Here is a 20,718-nt window from a genome sequence, read left to right on the forward strand (position 1 = left end):
ATATTGCAAGAGAGATCCACTTTGGGGTTAAATTTGCAATTTGGGTGGAGCGACTGGGAAGATGGAGTAAGTATAGGGGTGATTCTACAATTTTAGAAACTTTTTCAATCAGGGAGGTCGATTTCCAGAAATTACAAATTAACCCCCACTTGGGGGGCATTTCTCGTTTTAGGACCAAAATTAAAATAATAATAATAATAATAATAATAATAATAATAATAATAATAATAATAATAATAATAATAATAATAATAATAATAATAATAATAATAATAATAATAATAATAATAATAATAATAATAATAATAATAATAATAATAATAATAATAATAATAATAATAATAATAATAATAATAATAATAATAATAATAATAATAATAATAATAATAATAATAATAATAATAATAATAATAATAATAATAATAATAATAATAATAATAATAATAATAATAATAATAATAATAATAATAATAATAATAATAATAATAATAATAATAATAATAATAATAATAATAATAATAATAATAATAATAATAATAATAATAATAATAATAATAATAATAATAATAATAATAATAATAATAATAATAATAATAATAATAATAATAATAATAATAATAATAATAATAATAATAATAATAATAATAATAATAATAATAATAATAATAATAATAATAATAATAATAATAATAATAATAATAATAATAATAATAATAATAATAATAATAATAATAATAATAATAATAATAATAATAATAATAATAATAATAATAATAATAATAATAATAATAATAATAATAATAATAATAATAATAATAATAATAATAATAATAATAATAATAATAATAATAATAATAATAATAATAATAATAATAATAATAATAATAATAATAATAATAATAATAATAATAATAATAATAATAATAATAATAATAATAATAATAATAAATAAATAAATAAAAATAACGAAAAAATAACAAAAAAAAAAAGTATTTAGTATAGGTACCAAAAATCGTAAAATTTGATCGTAAACTGATGTGGGGTACATGCTTTTTGCCCCGAAATATTAAATTCAAGGGTGGTTTTTGCTAGGACCGGCAATTGAGCCGGGCCTACCCGAAGCCCGATAGCTCGGCCCGATTTTATTTGAGCCGAGCCCCGTTAATTGTGAGTCGGGCCGAGTTTGAGCCGTTTTATTAAACCCGATTAAACTATGAGCCGAGTCTGAGCTTACCATGGCTCGACCCGAATAAAGCCCGACTATATATATTTATATATATATATTTATATATATATATATATATATATATATATATATATATATGTATATATATATATATATATATTTGTTGTCCTTTTTTTTATTTTAGGTCTCAAGATTTTCGAAAAGAGTTAAGGACATTTAGAATTGCTTCTAGTTATTTTATTTTATGATTTTTTTTTTCATTTTGGCCTCGGATGCATTTTTTAGTATAATTAATTAAGGATTAAATATTTGCAATATTAAGCTTTATTTGTTTTAATGAACAGACTATGATTTATTTATTTATTTATTTATTTTTTAAGCTTATTTAGATTTTCAATGAATAGTCTAGATTTTTCGCTTAGACTGCGAAGTTTTTTTTTTTGTTTTTCTTTAATATGTCGACTCCAAAGTTGTAAAATATGTAATTTGTTTATTGCTCGATATAAGCCCGATATAAACCCGAAGCCCGAAAAAATGCGTGAACCGAGTTTGAGCCTATAGGCATGAGGCCCGATGTTATTTGAGCTTGAGCCTATAATAATGAGGCCCGATGGTATATGAGCTTGAGCCGACCCAGGCTCGGCTCACACGGCCCGATTGCCAGCCCTAGTTTTTGCCAGTTTTGAAATGTTAGGGTGCAAATCGTTGATCAATATCAATCACGGGGTGGAAAACGCAATTCACCCTTGTAATTGGAAGTGTCATATAGTTTGTTGGTAATCTAAGTTTGGGAGGAGGCTCAAAAGTGCTATTTACAATTTATTTACTTAGTTATGCATTTCTGCTTTTGTTTATATTGCTTGTTTTAGGGCAGGATATTCAGGATGTTCTATTTTCGTTCAGCCCCGAGCTGTGTGAACTACATTCATCACATGAGTTCACTTGTTTTCCTTTTGATATCCCGAATTCAGAACAAATGAATAAACTATCAAAACTGGAGTATTAATTCCAGGGTTCATTTAAGATACAGCATTAAGTTATCAAAAAAAAACTATCTCAATATTCATGCAAGGTTCTTGGCTTGGTCAATATTCTTCTTCCTTTCCTTGAGACGATTTACGCTTGACCGTTTCCTCTCCTTGCTCATCTGAATATGAGGCAGCAACAACACATGTAAGCAACAACATATATATATATATATATATATATATATATATATATATATATATATATATATATATATATATATATATATATATATATATATATATGGTCTTACTACATTTGAATAGCAAAACACAATGATAGACAATATAAATAAATGAAATGCACAAGGGCTTTGTTTTCTTCACAAAGAAGATGAATAATATTTTACGTAGATAAAGAAAAGAAAAATGATGAACATCCTGACCTCCATGGCTTCTAGAAGCTTTCGCTTCTTGCGGGGCATTACAACCTTGGACATATTAGATACATCATCAGCAATTTGCTGTACATCAGAGATGGCGTCGTCTCCTCCTCCTACAGCATCAATGTCTTCAGAAAACGGGGGGGCACCTTTGAGCTCTAGTTTCAGCTCGTCAAGGTACTGTTTCTCCAGCATTGAAATCTTCAAAAAAAAATAATCAGTATTTATAGCCAAGAAGAAATCATCATCATCATCGACGAAATAAATCTTAAAATAATATATTTATTACCTGTTGTTTTCTCTTAGCAGCTTCAATAGCTTCTTGGCGGTCACTAACAAGTAAACCCTGAGGGTCATCTAAATCCTCTATTCCAGTGCCAGGCAACGGTAGCACTTGTTTTCTTCCAGCAGCCTTCATTCGTTCTATGGCTTCTGCATAATCCGGGACATGGCCTTCTGCTTCATTATCAACGAATGGAGACAAGTGGGGTGGAGGAATACTGTCAAAAATTTAAAGAACAACGAGCCAGCCCAAATAATTAATTGTTAACGTGAATAAGATCCTCATTCTATACAAGTATTATATAAAAAGGTGGGAAGGGAATTGAAAAAAAGATGCTAGATGAAATTGTTTCAGAACTTACCATCCCACCATATATTTGTCAGTGGGCAATAAGATGCGTGCATTTACACAATCATACACCCACTGTGGCTGAACATATTCTCTTGAAAGGAATTTGCGCCCTTGTATTGGCCTATCAACGACCTGCACAAAAACATAATTAAACCTCAAACAAACAATTTAAATAATTCTGCTGAGCAACCAACAAGATTAATTCCTAAACCCAAACACCTACAGTTGATTTGAATTTATCTAGATTAATACTACAGGTATGCAAGATATACAGTAGGTAACACTAAGAAATGCCAATATATATCGACTCATATAATACCTTGTAAGATGAAAAGGTCGGTAAAACAATAAATAAAATTTATATTTAATTTCAGAGTAAAATTTACCTTCCTTGTTAAGAAATTTGTCATCATTAAAGAATCATAAGTCTGACTTAACAGAAATTAATTAACAATATTCATGAAATGATGTGAAATTACAGACCTGATGGGTGATGCTGTCGTCAGACTCATCAAACGGTGCTCCTTCGCCTTCCCAAGAAACTGTGCCACCAAAAGCAGGGATAACAAAGAGCAACGACTCTCTCGGAACCTGAAAAAGAAACATTTGGAAATGAGAGAGAAAGCATATTACTTACAGAATCAAGAAATAATATGTACAAAAATGTGCATATTATTAGCAACAAATTCTTAATGAAAAAAATAAAAATAAAAGATTTTCTATGACGGAAATTTTAAATCATTTTGAGTAAAAAAACCACTACCAAATGCAACAATGTAAGGAACGACATTTTAGTATGAAAGAAACATAACCAATAAAAGAGCCAAAATAGAATACCCAATTTGGTGTCAACTTGGCAAAAGGCCAATTTGGTCATGGAATTAGCTTGTGCTCACAACTAGTTCGACATACCCAAATTGTCTTATTCAGTGGGTCAGCAGCAAAAACAGTTACAATTAGATAAAAAAAATATTGTTCCCAAGTTATATCAAACAATGATGATTTCAAAGTGAACTTAGTAATGCATATAGTTGTTGCAAACATCATATATGAAAATAAATAAATAAATAAATGTAATAGTATAGTATAGCAAGAAGTCATGGCGGCTCACCTCACGACTCAAGAAGAATTTAACGTTCTTAAAGAGACTTTTACATTCCCGTGTTTCTAAATCTTCATCATCTTTATTAGAACCGTCATCAAGCAGGTGCATCAAAGCACCAGGTTCGTTAGAAGGGAGATGTTGATGAAGCTGGGCAAGTCTAACTTCCGACTCATCAAGGTTTGTTCCCTCCTGCTGGTTTTCAATTTGCTTAGACTTACCATTCGCATCGAAGTATCTTGACAACGCATAAAGATCTGCAAGGTAGTCAAAATCGGAATTTTAAGTGAAATCGGAGAGGGGTAGTAAAATCGGAAACGTAAAATCGTAAGACTTTACATGTATTGTAAAATAAATATATTTAGTACTTACTACTTAGAAAACATCCGTAACACAAATAAAATAAGTCATAATATACATAAAATATGTCCTAACAAATATATAATAACATCCCAAAATTAACAAAACATGTTTTCATATTAATTAAACATAGTCTAACATAAATTGTGTTAGGAGATAACAGAAATTGACACTCACAACCGCTGGATGTTTTTTTAGCAGAAGAGAAGTATTTTCTTCTCGTTGTGATAGATTGTTATTTTAGGGCAGGGCTGAGCTTTATATATTCTGGATTTGGTAATTGGCAAAAAAAAATTAGTTAAAAAACTGAATTTATGAGGCCAAATCCAAACTTTCAGCCCAATTCTTGACAAAAACCAAAAACGCCAAAATCGCACTAAAATCGCGTTTTTAACGATTTTGAACGCGATTTCACACGATGTTAAGGCACTTGCGATTTTAGTGCGAACTTACTCCTTTACAGTGTGTAAAATCTTAAAGTCTTACGATTTTACGATTTAGATCTCTATTTTGACGACATTGAAGATCTGCATAGAATTTTCATTCTTTTATAAACCGACTTTGCTAAAAAATTGTTGTAAATTTGCATTTTTTAAGAATACCAATTACAAATAGATTGGAACCTAAATAACAAAAAATAAAACAAACCTGCAGCCAGAGCTTCAAGCCGGGGGTCGAGAATGGGTGGATAGTTCACATTAATTGAACGATAAAGTTTGTAATTGACAAATGCAAGAAGAGTCTGGAAACAAATAAATTAAAATGGTTAAAGATAAAGATACAAATTAATAGATTATTTCAAAATCATCTAATTCGGTGAAGAATCAAATTCATGGACTATTCAATCAAATTTTGGTACAAATGACCGACACAAAGGAATCATTAAAATCATTTTCTTTAAGAGAGATAAGTTAGTCCTACACATTGAAATTGAAACTCATTAAGTTTTTGCACGCACAAAAAGTTGAGCCATAGAAAGGTAAAAATAGAACAACAATTACATGTCTAAGAGATGAACTAACCTCATAAAATTCCAAAAATGTTAGCAAGACTCTATAATCAACTTCAGGCAGTACTTGTTGCAATGCATGTGGAGTTAACCAAGTAACTATTTGCCCCTCAACCTCTGCCTGTAATTATTATAAACAGGGTGATTGATGTAAACAACACAGGAAACAAAAAGAATCGATACATTCATAGGAACTTAAGCATTACATACTTGGTAATATATTCCTTTAACAGAAATGAACGTCTTCCTCAGTTTATGGGTCCGAGAAATGTAAGCCAGCCATTCATGACTCAACCTAGAACCGTCATTGAATCAAAACAAAACATAAATGAAAATTTGCATATGGAAAACAGAAGAAAATAAGTTAAAAAAAGAAATGAATAACCTCCTGCAATTATGGACACGTTCTACAGGTATCTTTTCTCCATCTACAGCCCTATCCACAGCAGGCAATGCAGCAAAAAGATGTACCATACTAAGACAGTCATCAAGATCCCTCAGTGCATCAATGAATTTCGGATACCTAAAAGCCGAGCGAGCAAGAGTAACAATAATAAATGAACAGCCATAGAAAAAACCAAGCACAAAAAAAAAAAAAAAGCAGCTCAAGTCCACCTCTCTCTAACAAGCATGTCAAGTGTGTAAGAGGGCTTTCGTGTCAACAAACGTTCGGCGAGGTCCCTATTTTTCTTTGACACGGCCTTCTTTATCTTCTTATCATAAGTTCGTATGTCTCTCAATTTCTCAAGCAAGGGCTCGTGTTTGAGGAACATTATATCTTTCATATGATAATAAGAATGGTGATTTCCCTTCACCTTCTTCTTCGGTACCCGAGGAAACACACCTTTCAGGATACATAGTTTCCTGAGTTGCATACAAAACATCACACTTTCATTGACATAACAACTAATTTCTTTTAAAATAAAATCGAAGGTGGATGCATAATTATCCTTAACAGCAAAATGTTTAAACAACTGATAAAAGGAAATTACAAATAAAAACACCTTTATAAACTAAAAAAAAAACAGGCTAAAAATCCTATACAAATATCACTGCAATAAATTAATGAAAAAATTATAGATAATTACTTTTTTACTGGATTGTAGAAATTAAACTTAAATAAACCTTGAACTAGTATAATTTCAATGGCTGGAAAGTGATTATGACACAAGTTATTAAAGCAATTGTCAAAATATTAAGAAATAAATTGAAGTAAACCTGAACACTGGAAGGCTGATTTGGAGGTATTTTACAGCCTGAGTTCGGGTCACATATTTCGCGGCGTTTCCTTCCTTTTTCTTTCCCTGGAAAAATTAAAAAAATAGAGGTCAGCTTGAGTTGAAAATATTGATCGCGATTGAAATCGGAACTTACGGCGGGCCTGTAATGCTTCGGCATGGCGTCGTCGGCGTACGAGTGCCGGTCGGTGAAGGGAAACAGAGAGAAAATGAGCAATAGGCGGACGCTAGGGTTTTATGGCACCTTGGCCGGTCCGGTTCAAGCTTAAAACCCGAAAAATGTCAAAAACCCGAGTCAGATGGTTGTGAACCGGAAAAAATACCGGTTGAACCACAAAACCGGTAAAACCCGGCCGGTTATGGGTTTTGAGAAGAAAAATTGAAAATATTTCTTCTCTTCGAAATTTGGTTTGCTGGAGGATGTTTAAGTGGAGATTTGACAACGGTAATACGAATATTGGTGGTGTTGTAATGAGTTAGAGCATCTCCCACCCATCACCAAATCCTATAATTATCACCTAATTTAGGTGTTTTTAGTCTCCCAACCTAAATCTCTAAATCACCATTACACCTAAAATTATAGTCATTTAGTTTAGTCTCCCACCCTGGTCAAACTCTATATCACTATATCCCTAAATCCTATATTTTCAGCAAATTTTTTGGTGAAGAAATTTTTATCTCCCACCCGTCCACCATATTACCATTTTTTTTCCACCAAATCCTATTTTTTCTATCAAATATAGAAGTGAAAATAGGATTTGGTGTAATTAACACCATTTTATAATTAGCATATACAATTATTATATTAACTAATTTCATGTGATTATCAACTTATAAATATACTTATAGTAAATATATTAGTGTTAATTAGTGAATTAGTTTTCAAGATTTAAAATATATTTATTATTATTATTATTATTATTATTATTATTATTATTATTATTATTATTATTATTATTATTATTATTATTATTATTATTATTGTTCTTATTATTATTATTATTATTATTATTATTATTATTATTACTATTATTATTATTATTATTATTATTATTATCCACTGTCCCACCTTCTAAGGTTTGAAGAGATTTAAATAATACAAAATATGTTAATTTTCTTAGTCGACATCGAAATCTGATAAATCGAGGAGAACATAATGAACTAAGGAGAATATGTTAATTTTCTTAGATAATACAAAATATGTTAATTTCCTTGTTAGGCCAAACAAGGTTTTAACGAGCCCCTGTTATCAATGAAATAATTTTTTTGGCCAAAACAAATGTTGTAATGTTTTTATAATGAACTTATGTTGTAATGTTTTTATGATTAATTTAAGTTGTAAGGTTTTTAGGAAATAATTAATGAAATTATTGTTTATTCGTGGTTTTATTGTATGTATAATAATCTAAGTCGATTTTCATTCATGTTTCAATAATTTTTTTATATTTATCATAATTTTAAATTATATACATAATAAAATCATTGTTTAAGATCAAATTCATAATCAATATTTTGGTAATAAAATAGACTAAATTTACAATTAACATTAAAATTATAATTTTGTAATATATTTGGTGAAATGCCATGGGAGACCAAACCAAATCGTATTATCTATAAATGGTAAAATGGTGAAATATTAATATTTTATTATTTGGTGTAAAATTTGATGGAATTGGTGGGAGACCAAATATACTATTTTGTCACTAAAAATAGAGAAATTATAGAATGGTGTGCTACGGGTGGGAGATAACACCATTTTTTCACCACCAAAAATAGGATTTGGTGAAAAAATGGTGTTAAGGGTGGGAGATGCTCTTAAGGAAGAAAACAAAGTACAAAGAACCTATAAAATAAGGGGTTTTTGTGCATAACTCTCCAACCAAGCATCTTTATTATTCTAGGTTTAGGGGCTATATTTCTTTCACCAATAAGCACATTCTTTTAATATTTATTATAAATAAAGGAAACATTCATTCATGTATATATCAACCATTTATACCCAATTCTTAATTGTAACCCCAATTTAATCAATTTTGTTCACAAAAATCCAATTTTGACCACAAATATTCAATTTTGACTTTTTTTTGCAGCATATTCTAATATGCTCCAATTTCATCATTAACTTAATTTAATCTCAATTTGACCCCAAATTCACAAAATATTCAATTTGAGACTTTTTTTTGAAAAAAAAAAATTTGCCGCTGGATTCTGGCGTTGACTTTTCAAAAAATAAAAATCTTCTTTCGGATTTTTTCGCCGGTTTCCGGCGTTGACTTTTTTTTTCTTTTTTCTTTTCTTTTCTTCCGGATTTTTTCGCCGGTTTCCGGCGTTGACCGGCAGTCTCCGGCGATGACTTTTTTTTAGTGTTTTTTTAAGTTTTTTTTTATGTTTTTTTTTTTACGTCCGCCGCTAAACGTTGACCGTAATTGTGCTGTCACTGACAGTAAATTAACGTAATTATACTGTCAATGACAGTTAATTAACGTAATTGTACTGCCGTTGACAATGCATTTATGTAACTGTTCTGCCGTTGACATTAAATTAACATAATATTATTATTTTTTTATTTTTTGTTATTTTTTTTATTTTGTTTGTTTTGTGGACAAGTTAACGTAATTATATTATTGTCGTTGACAGTAAAATAACTGTAAACACAATAATATTACTGTCAACAACATCAATATTATTATTTTTTGGGGTTTTTTGTTTTGTTTGAATTATTCACGGAGTAACGTAATAATATTACTGTCTATTATTGTAATATTACTGTAAACACAATAATATTAATGTGGTTGACGGTAATATTACTGTTGTTATGGTAATATTGATGTCAACCATATCAATATTATTATTTTGTTTGGATTTTTTTGTTTGTTTGAGTTATTCACGGAGTAACATAATAATACTACTGTCTATTTTTGTAATATTACTGTGGTTGACGGTAATATTACTATTGTTATAGTAATATTACTATTACTCACAGTAATATTAATTCTTTTGGCCTTCTATTATGTTTACATTTGTTGAACGGTCAACATAGTAATATTACTCTATTACACAATAATAATGAATTTTGTTGTGTTAATATTACTGTGTTAGAGATTAATATAGCAATATAACTGTGTTAAATTGTAGTTTAGTTAATTTTACTGTGTTTAACAATAATATAGTTAATATTACTGTCAATCACAGCAATATTGTTGTTTAAACGAAAAAAAAAAGTTACAGAAAGAAAAAAATAAAAATCGAAAGAGTCAACGCCGGAGACCGGCGTTGACCGTCGCCGGTCAGCGCCGGAAACCGGCGAAAAAATCCGGAAGAAAAAAAAAATTAGAGTCCTAATAATCCACCGCCAAAAAAAGAAGAGTTGAAAGGAAAAAATAAAAAAAATGGTCAGATGTTAGCTAATGCAAAGTCAACTAATGCATAGTCAGCTAATCAGAGATTCGACGTCTCGTTGTCGAGGAAAAAAATTGAAAGAAGAAAAGTAGGATGTCAGTTAACGTTATGTTACGACATAGATAAATGACACGATTTTGTGGAATATATCTACTCACTATACCAAAAAAATCATTTTCTAACACTTATATATGTTAGATTAAATTTATTTTTAACGAAGAAAATCAGTAAAAAAATGTACATCAAAAATTTAAGGCGGAAATTTGGATACTTATAGATGCATGTATGAATTTATTAACATGTATTATAGTATAGAACAAACCCTAATGTTATCGTAACTGTATTTTACATATATTTTTTTTGTATTTCGACTCTGTGTAAGAAGAAGGTACTCCGTTCGTTCTAAAAAAACCCTTTAAAAGTTTAAATACATGTATTAATGAAAACCTGTTTTTTTTTTTTATCTTTCTTTTAGGAAAATAAAAACTAATAAATATGTATTGATTTTAGAGTAAGAGGATAGTTGGGTAAACTTGTACATTGTTTATATATTTAAGAACTTATAAGTTCTTCTAAACTTTTTTGGTAATAAGATTGTGGAAAGTTTAAACTTGAAAAATTACTTATACTCCATCTTTTTATTTAAGATTTTAGAAACAATGACAATAACTTATTATTCAAACGCTTCAAAAATTAATTGTAAAAATAAGACGTAATAGTTTATCACATCGTAAAACAACTTATCAGATGTAAGTGTTTATCAGTTGTCCAAAATAAGCTTAATAGGACTTGTTGGATATTTGACCTTTGAGTCAAATATAATTTAATTGTTTTGACTTTCTTATATGAATTTTTACTATTTTCGAATTCATTATTATTATAGGATTTATTATGTTAATTTGGATATATTATTTAGAGTTAGTGGGCGGTTATTTTTAGCTTAGTGGGTAGTTATTTAAGCACATGTTTAACTAGTCCACTAACACATTATCCAACTAACTCATGATCTCTCCTAGTGTGTTTATTTCGCGCATTGCAAGGAGCTCTTGGACTCTATAAATAGAAGAAGAACTCAGTTCATTTCTCACCTTTTCTACAGAGAGTTGAGAGCACAGAGCTGCGGGTGTTGGCACCACCGTCGACAGCACCCTGTTATCCTTATGGATTTCTCACCGCATAATTGAGTCTATTTTGTATTCAATCTCATTGAATACTGATTTGTATTCCTAGTATATTGTTAAGTGCTTTTGTACTAGATACTAAGAATTGGTTTACGAAGAAATCATCTTGCGATTTCTTCTTAGAAGAGAAGATTTTGGCTTCTCATTTGTATTCTTTTGAATACTGATTTGTATTCCTAGTATATTGCTAAGTGCTTTTGTACTAGATACTAAGAATTGGTTTACGAAGAAATCATCTTGCGATTTCTTCTTAGAAGAGAAGATCTTGGCTTCTCATTTGTATTCTTTTGAATATTGATTTGTATTTCTAGTATATTTTATAAGTGTTTTTGTACTAGTTACTAAGAATTGGTTTACGAAGAAATCATCTTGCGATTTCTTCTTAGAAGTGAAGATATTGGCTTTTCATTTGTATTCTTTTGAATACTATTTTGTATTCCTAGAGAGTTGTTAAGTTATAGAATCTAGGAATCGGTTTACGAAGAAATCAACTTGTGATTTATTCTTAGAAGAGAAGATCTTGGCTTCTCATATAAGTTCTTTTGAATGCTGTTTTTGGCCTATGAAGGCTCCATCAACAAGTTATATACTTGTGGATAATGATTTAAAACTTGTGTCATTTATATTCCGCTGCATAATCTTTCTCAACACAAGTTTTTGTTTATTTGAAAAAAATCTCTGATTTTATATTGATTTATATTATTTTAATGAATTTGGAGGCATTGAATTCTTTCACAACTCAACTACCCTTCCAATCAATTCTTTTTTTTCCCTATTAATTACTCGACCTCCTGAGAATTAAAATTTGATCGAAACTTAAGAATAATTAAGTTTGATAAAAACTTAAGAATACTTAATGAGTATAAATATTGAGAAAAAAAATTATTACACTATTATTTTTTAAAGTAACATAAAATAGGAAATAAATAAAAAAAGAATCTTCAAATTGGTAGACCGATACTTAATTTGAGAGTAATGACATTCGACAGCATAATAAGCTTTAGCCTTTATACTGTAAAGCATGACAGATGATTGATTTCATACATCATGAATTGAAAGTGTAACTATTTGTAATTACCCCATATATCTGTAATTACCAAAATCCACCGATGTTTGTTTTCGTCTTACACCGACCCCCTTACATATTTGCAAACACCCTCAACTTTTAGGTATTAATGGTGTCGACGATATAAAAACGAAAGTGTTGGAGATTTTAAGTAGAAGAAGCTGGAATATGCCGTTATAGATGTATGCTGAATGATATACGGGAACGATTTTCGGAGTGGATTAATCTTCGATTGATTTTCCATTTCCGGTTCAGCATATATAAAAGAAAATCCTACAAGGTGGAAATATCCTTCAAAAGTGTTCGAAATAATGGTTTTTGTTGTCATATATTCTTTTTTTCTGGTCCTTGCTTGTTTGAGAGACATGATACATGATGTAAATCTGGTTGAAAGTTTTCATTCATCAAATAAAATTGTCATCCATGCAACAATTTTTATGACAACGTCATTTTAATTAGTCAACTGAGTTTTTATCATATTTTCTCTCTTAAAAATTTAGAGGGTGTTAGGCTAAGCCTTATCAGATATTTAAGAATTTATAAACTATTTAAAAGTATTTGCGACTTATATATGTAATGCTTTGAATTTCTCTATTGTTTATTTAAACTCTTGGAGTTTTATCTATTCAAATTAATGCAAGTAATTCTCACCTTAAGAGAATGCATTTTATGCTATTCTTGTGCTCCTGGTTGGCATATATCATAAGCAGTTACATTTCTACAACGAAAGCAACCAATAAATAGCCTTTCAGATCGAATATACAAACAAAATCTTTAAATTGAGTAATCTTACAAACCAGCTGACCGGATGATTAACTCGAAAGGGGAAGATATGTTTAGGTCAAGAAACAGAGAGGCCTTGAAACAATGCTAAAACAAATTACCATAATCGCAACAAAAATACGGCCACTTGTTCACATTTCTAGTCTATACAAAGTTAGCACCACCACAATTGAAAATCCGGTGCAAGAAAATGGAGAAAACAGTATGGCCCGACTTCCATATCTGAAGTCCACTGCGATTCAAAGTCCTTTTAATTATTGCAAAACATAAGTACATTAGTGTGCAGCAGCGCTAGAAACCTGATTTCGTATTTATCGGTTTGCTAGAAGCCCTGATTATATACTTTTGATTTTTTACTTGTTCTTTCCAATCCTGTAAAAAATTGGATTCTCAACTAGTTCTTTGGCAGTTGGTCTACGAACAGGATCGGCATCCATCATGACCTGAACGATTAACAAATCAAAAGAAAACCGAACACCAATACATAAGTCAATTTGTAGCAATCCAAAGCATTTTTATTGAACATGCTCACTATAAATTAATAATTAATATTGAAAACTCCAATATTTAATTTTGCTCTGCAAGTTGTTGCACCAAATCAATACAACTCAAAGAAAAGAATGTTATATCAACACAATTATCACGATGGTTTTCATTGAAATTATCAAACATTAATTGTAAAGACGACAAATAGGATGTCTTCGATTAAGACCTACTTTTCATATCATAAAAGCAGAGAAGGTAATTTACCTTGATTAAATTCTGAAACGGGATTGAACGACCAGGAAGAAGGGGCAGTTTTCCTTCCCGAAGAGTGAGGAAATGAGAACCTGATTCAGGTAATGGTGACCCTCTTGCAAGTTCATAGATGGAAGCTCCTAACGAGAATATATCAACTTTGTCTAGATTTTCATAATTTTCATTCAGGATTTCTTGGGGCATGTACCGAGCATCACCTTCTTCAATTGCTAAGCTTTTATCAATGAGAGTTGCACAACCGAAATCACCAAGTTTATAAACTCCATTTTTTACATATATGTTTTCTGGCTTTACGTCTAAGTGAACTATTCCTCTCCCGTGTATAAACTGCAATGCTTTAGCAATCTGCACAAATGGAATTTTTTTCATTGGAAAATCTCCTCCGGGAAAGGTCATAGTCGATAAAATAAATATTTAACTGATCAAGAAAAAATAAACAAACCGCACGTAATAGATTCAAAATCATTTACCTGATACATTGCCTCTAAAGCTTCTCTTTCTGTGAATAGTTTAGATAGTCTATTGAGAGATAGGCTGTGCTCACATAGCTCCAATTGGATGTAGAGTTGCTGGTTTTCAAACCAAGAAGAATAATATCCAACTATATTCTCGTGGTACCCTGAGAAAAATGCGAGTCGAAAAGTTTAAAAATCTCAACTTTTTATAAAAATAAAAATAATATAATAATGCAACAAACCTAAAGCCGCCAAAGCTTGAACTTCCATCAAAGCCTTGCGCCTGTTACAGAATTAACCATAAGTTTGCTGCTACAAGAAAATGGCGTAAATACAAGCAGCTGATCATTACAATTAAATTAAATTACCTTTCAGCATCCTGATGCAACTGTCTCATGCTATGTTTTACGGCATACATGCAACCATCAATTCTCTTCAAGACTTTGAAAACCTGGTTGAAGTTTCCATAACCGATTTTCTGGAAAGAAAAAAACATCAGTTCAGAGTAGACAAGCATTTTGAAAATCAAGATACAGCAGTTATGTATTGGTTTCCAAACCTCAATTTCATGGAAATCTGTCCGATAGCGGGAAAGACCATCACCGCCAATGCCCGCAGGCTGAAAACCTGGAGAGAGAGAGAGAGAGAGAGAGAGAGTGAGTGCACTTATAAAGTTGCGTAATAGAAAAATATACAAAACTGCTTCTTCAGCATAAATACTGCATTATATTTCAATCTTCGATTACCAAAAAAAGTGACAGTAAAATATAACTTTACCTGCACATTTCGATCTTTGATTACCAAAAGGATCTGCATCGAACTCTGACGTATCCTTAAGGTACGGATTCTTCAAGCATGGGGGAGGCATTACTCTACACCGTAGAGCCACTGCAGACTTTGAAAGATAATTGTGATTCTTTTGCCACTCAACTTCATTGTCTATCTTCACTTCATCCGTCCATAAATTATCTTCGACAAGATCAACCATTGACTGATGGCCAGTATCAACTGGCTCGAGGGTTGCTTCCAAGTCAATATCTGGGAGGTATCCCATGTGAAACGTGAGCAGAAAACCAGACAATTGGAGTTACAATATATATGTTACGAATGAAAATTGTGTAATGCAGTCTAGAACTCAAAATTACCACTATCTATATGCCTTTAACCTTACGTATTTAACTATGACTCTACTGTAACAAGTAATGATCTAAGCAAGAAGTACCACACCAGTTTTCTCAACATTCTAACAAAGTACTAACTAAGTACAATCTCATATCACATAGTCTATGGGAATCGCAATTAGAAACAAACGAAAATGACTTAAAGATACTACAGCGAAATACGAATTAAAACCAAAATGACAAGCTCAAACAGCTACCGGTTTCCTCACCATGTTATTTCTGCATGAGATTGCCCAAACATGGAGCAAAAAACATGATTTAATCAACACAGAAGAACCAGCTTTACCTTAAAAAAGAAAAATCATGCCAAGCATATATTGATGTTTCTAGTATTACTAAGTCACACTATCAGATTAAGGTTAAACAGCCAAATGGGCAGTTTTGTGTCTGACCAACAAACTTCATCCATCTTCATACAATACAACTTTTGTATAATTTCTATATTGTACATTGACTGAACTATCAAAAGAAATATCAGCAAACACTAATTGCACACAAAATTAATTACAGTAAGGTTACCTAGTTTTTGCCGCTTACTCCTAATGGTCTTAATTTTCTCAGGTGACTTGGGACATGTAATATTTTCCTGCAACACAAGTTTCCTTTAATATATCAGCACCCAATTAATTCATAAAGTAGGAGGATTAATTAATCTTACCAAGCTCGAATCTGTATTGGTTGCTGGAGTAATATAATCAGGCGTACTGCAATAAATAAATCAATCAAATGATTAACATAAATAATTAAGTAATAACACGACAACATATTCATCATCGAATTAAAAAGAAAAAAAAAGGGTAAATGATTATTATGACCAGAAGAAATCCTGACTGCGGATGAAATCTCTATCAATGGTAGATTCGTCGGCATCAAAATCAAGGGGTTTCTGTTTCTGGAATAGAGAAGGATTGAAAGATGGAAGAGGTAAATTCAGCTGCATCGTCAAGTGATTTGTCAATGTGCCTTTCACCATTGTCTTTGAATTTTGTCTGTATCTCTTGCTACTACTTTTCGAATTTCTCTTCATCAATTGTAATCCCGCAGTGCACTATTCACTATGTGAGAGAGAGAGAGAGAGAGAGAGAGAGAGAGAGAGAGAGAGAGAGAGGGGTGGGCGGGGGAGAGAGACGAAAATGATTCAAATTTGTGGGGGGAAAAGGAAAACATATGGTGGGGTTTTGGGAATTCGCATTTGGTGTCTTATTATAGATACAAGTCAGGTGCTGCGTGCGTGCTTTGTAAGCTTTGCCTTTGCCCAAATAAAAAATTGAAAGATAAAGAGATATTTACTTGTTTTTGGGTAAATTACACACACCCCCCTGAGGTAAGCTTAAATAACTGTAAGGTTCCTGTGGTATCGATAATTACACTCAGCCCCCTGAAACGTAGTCAGAAACTCTAATGGGATAATGAATTGGATACGTTATTCCGATAGGGTTCTAACGGACTATTGGTTTCAGAAAGTGGTGGTGACAACAAAGAGCAATGGGTGATTTAAGAAATGTTCGGGAATGTTCGAGGAGCCATGTTACCCCATAGCTCTTTGTTGTCTTCACCACTTTCTGAAACCAATAGTCCGTTAGAACCCTATCGGAATAACGTATCCAATTCATTATCCCATTAGAGTTTCTGACTACGTTTCAGGGGGCTAAGTGTAATTATCGATACCACAGGGACCTTACAGTTATTTAAGCTTACCTCAGGGGGGTGTGTGTAATTTACCCTTTGTTTTTTAGTGAAGACATTTTTTAATGTAGCAAAAGTTGAAATCCCTCGCCTCAGGGCCCCCATTCATTGGCCCGATAAGGATTGATGGAGGAAACAGTCCATTAAGGTAGTCAACCCTCATTGAAGTTGAAATTCCCACACTGCAGCTGTCAGGATTCGATCCTAGGACTTTGCACCAACTTACCACCTCCGGAACCAGTTGAGCTACACCCATGCGGGCGTCAAATCATTTTACTGTAGCAGTCACATCATATCTGAAGGAGAGATAAACTTTTGAGATTGTTTTGAGAAAATTATTTGAGAAGTGTAATAAGTATAATTTTGTTTTGGGGAATCAATGAAAACAAAATAAAAACGCAACCAAACATTGTGTTTCGAACAATATTTTATTTTGAATTCCTATTTTTCTTTATTAATTTCATGATGGGAGTGAAATATATATAAAATTTGATTTTCAGTCCGATTTTAATTTTCAAAAACAAATTAAAAAAAGTCCTTTTTTTTCTTCTGAAAATTGTATTTATATATCAATACAATTATGTATTTTATATTATAAATCAATAAGAACTTCAATTTTTCAGTGAGTCTTAGAGGGTGTTTGGCTAAACTTATTTTAAACAGCTGATAAGCTCTTACGTCTAATAAGATGTTTTAAGAGCTGATAAGCTGTTACATCTTATTTTTAGAATTAATTTTTAGAGTGTTTGGATAATGGACTTATTTCCTATTTTTACTCATTAAAAGATCTTAAATAAAAAGGTGGGGTAGAGGTACTTATTTAAAAAGATCTTATTTGCTCTCCAACAGCTTATTTTAAAAAAATTAAGATCTTTTTTTTTAAATTTACCAAACACTGTGGAAGAGCTTATAAGCTCTAAAACATCTTATAAGCTCATTTTAACATCTTATAAGTTTAGCCAAACACCCTCTTAATTTTAAGAGACTATTTGACAAACTCTCTCATTGAATTTCAATTTCATAATAAATCCATTTTCTTAATTGATTTATGACATAAATCATTTGAGTTAAAATTTTTTTAAATACTCCTATCATATTCTCTCTTCAAAATAACTCCTCAAAAATCTCACGTTATTTCAGTTTTTTCGTATTGTTTTTCTTTTATCAGAAAAAATATGGTTCAATTTTAAAACAACATATTACTTTTATTTTATTTCAGCTTTTTTTTTTATTTAGTTTTTTTATTCTTTTTCCACCAGATTTTAAAAAGGGATAATTTGACAAACACCCCTCATTAGCCTCCTTCAATTACAATAAGTCCAATTTTTTTTTTGATTTTTAAGTTAAATCCAAAATATTTTTAATTAATACAAATTAATAGAATTTCACGATTATACCCTTCTTCCTATTTGATATAATTTTATTATTTAATTATTTAATCTTAATTTATAATAATTCAATTATAATCTCCATCTCAAACTCCCAAACCCTATTCTCAAACTCTTTTCTCTTTCACGTAATTTTTTCTCCAAGCCGCCATCATATATCATCGCCCAACTTCTACTCTCTCTCTCTCTCTCTCTCTCACACTTTACTCTCTCGCCGTCTCAAGCAATTTTTGTAATTGAGTTTCTGAGATTGTAATTATTTGATGAAGTGTTTTTATTTATTTATGATATAGTTGGCAAGCCAACTGCTGTTCCTGAGGGCTCTTTCTCTCCCCCTCCACTTTTCTTCTCTTCATTTAGCAATCTTTTTTCTCTGTAATTTTAGTGAAGCCCATTGGAGCCCTAATAATCTAAAATTTGTGTTTTTCTGTGTTAGCCTGAGATCATAAATTAATGACTGGAAAGGTGGAGTGGTTTTTAATAATTATTTACAGAATTTTTATAGTGGTTTTCAATAATTATGTACATATTTTTATAGTGGTTTTCAATATTTTACAAACCACTATAAAAATCTGTACAAAAATTGTAGTGGTTTTCAATAATTTTTGTACAGATTTTTATACAACTGTATATATAGAGTGGTTTTTATGTTGATATAGTTGTTATACAAAGTGATTTTCAAGTTTATATAGTTGTTATACAAAGTGGTTTTCATGTTATATAGTTGTTATACAGAGTGGTTTTTATGTTTATATTGATGTTTATACATAGTGGTTTTCATGTTTATATAGAGTGGTTTTTATTTAAAAAAACTGGAAAGAAAAAAAAACCATTAAAAAAAATTCAAAATTAAGAAAAAAGAAAAACCATGAAAAAACGAAAATAAAAATAAAACCATTTTTTTTAAATTAAAATAAAAAACATGAAAAATATAAATAAGAAAAAAGATAATTTAAAATAAAACCGAAAAAGAAATAATAATAATTACAAAATTTTCTTTTAAATCGAAATAAAGAAAACAATTAAAAAAAAAAGGAAAAAAAAACTGAATTGGCGTGATAAGGGGAATAATTTTTGGAGAAGATTTGGGTGAAGATTATGGGTACAATTTTTTTAAATTAAATAATTATATTAATTAATAATTTGTGGGGGCATATATGGTTTTTCAGGCCCATTGGATTTATCTCAAATATCATTTATAAATAAAGGATTTATCAAAAATTAAAATCCCAATGAAGGGTGTTTGACATATAGCCCCTTTTAAAAAATATAGTTTTTAACGCCCAATTTTATTTTAATATTTTATCTTTTTTTATTTCAATTTTTTTTCCACCAGGTTACGAAAATTAAAATTCATTATATACTCATCGGAAACCACTGTAAAATTATCGAAATCCATTTTATCGAAAACCACTGTAAAATTACCTTAAAATTCACTATAAAATTAACGTAATTCATTTTAATATTAACATAATCCACAACAAACTTATCGAAATCGACTAAAAATATACGTAATCCACTAACACAACTCCAAAAATAACCAAAAAAAAAAAGCATAAATTCACTATTCGAAAATCCATTCTTTGAAACGTAAGTCCACTACTATGTCTAGGGAAAAGTCCAACACCAGTACACCACCACCAACAAGGCCGACGACAGTCACTAAATCAATCTGAACAAGAAAAAAAAAAATTGCAAATGGAAACCAATTTCCAAAAGCAAACCTTATTGTCACATGATCGTTTGTGGGAAAAAAAAAATGCGAAGCTTTCATAAACAAATTCTTTCCAACCTATTAATATGCAATGTATCACCACTATTGTTCTTTTTAATTATAATTGTTGTTTCCTCATTCATTTTTTGTTTCACACTCACCAATGTGA

At 30.4% G+C, this 20,718-nt stretch overlaps 2 protein-coding genes across 2 annotated transcripts; both read right to left on the reverse strand.

The window, feature by feature from the left end:
- Positions 1-2,078: 2,078 nt before the first annotated feature.
- Positions 2,079-7,387, reverse strand: LOC105954693 (pescadillo homolog). Its single transcript, XM_012978374.2, has 13 exons — positions 7,074-7,387; positions 6,918-7,003; positions 6,315-6,563; positions 6,085-6,222; positions 5,910-5,994; positions 5,713-5,820; positions 5,339-5,432; positions 4,340-4,587; positions 3,712-3,819; positions 3,239-3,360; positions 2,884-3,094; positions 2,598-2,795; positions 2,079-2,333 (listed from the first exon to the last, which is right to left on the reverse strand). The coding sequence occupies exons 1-13, from the start codon at positions 7,095-7,097 to the stop codon at positions 2,250-2,252; spliced, it is 1,755 nt and encodes a 584-aa protein (XP_012833828.2). The 5' UTR covers positions 7,098-7,387; the 3' UTR covers positions 2,079-2,249.
- A 5,954-nt stretch (positions 7,388-13,341) lies between these two features.
- WEE1 (WEE1-like kinase) lies at positions 13,342-16,937 on the reverse strand. Its single transcript, XM_088813931.1, has 10 exons — positions 16,577-16,937; positions 16,420-16,465; positions 16,281-16,347; positions 15,358-15,618; positions 15,140-15,207; positions 14,949-15,058; positions 14,823-14,863; positions 14,596-14,744; positions 14,117-14,470; positions 13,342-13,809 (listed from the first exon to the last, which is right to left on the reverse strand). Exons 1-10 carry the CDS (start codon positions 16,786-16,788, stop codon positions 13,720-13,722), a joined length of 1,398 nt encoding a protein of 465 aa, XP_088670057.1. The 5' UTR covers positions 16,789-16,937; the 3' UTR covers positions 13,342-13,719.
- Positions 16,938-20,718: the final 3,781 nt, after the last annotated feature.

Source organism: Erythranthe guttata, chromosome 14, assembly GCF_056151865.1.
Source record: "Erythranthe guttata isolate IM_541 chromosome 14, IM_541, whole genome shotgun sequence".
In the NCBI taxonomy this organism is placed as follows: Eukaryota; Viridiplantae; Streptophyta; class Magnoliopsida; order Lamiales; family Phrymaceae; genus Erythranthe; species Erythranthe guttata.

Excerpts from the sequence above, each read along its gene's own strand:
- LOC105954693 (XM_012978374.2), bottom strand. The coding sequence starts at position 7,097 with ATGCCGAAGCATTACAGGCCCGCC. Across the intron at positions 5,821-5,909 it reads TTAAAGGAATATATTACCAA|GCAGAGGTTGAGGGGCAAAT; the intron begins GTATGTAATGCT and ends TAATAATTACAG. Across the intron at positions 3,095-3,238 it reads GACAAATATATGGTGGGATG|TATTCCTCCACCCCACTTGT; the intron begins GTAAGTTCTGAA and ends AATTTTTGACAG.
- WEE1 (XM_088813931.1), bottom strand. The coding sequence starts at position 16,788 with ATGAAGAGAAATTCGAAAAGTAGTAGCAAGAGATACAGACAAAATTCA. Across the intron at positions 16,348-16,419 it reads CCAATACAGATTCGAGCTTG|GAAAATATTACATGTCCCAA; the intron begins GTAAGATTAATT and ends CTTGTGTTGCAG. Across the intron at positions 15,059-15,139 it reads CAGATTTCCATGAAATTGAG|AAAATCGGTTATGGAAACTT; the intron begins GTTTGGAAACCA and ends TTTTCTTTCCAG.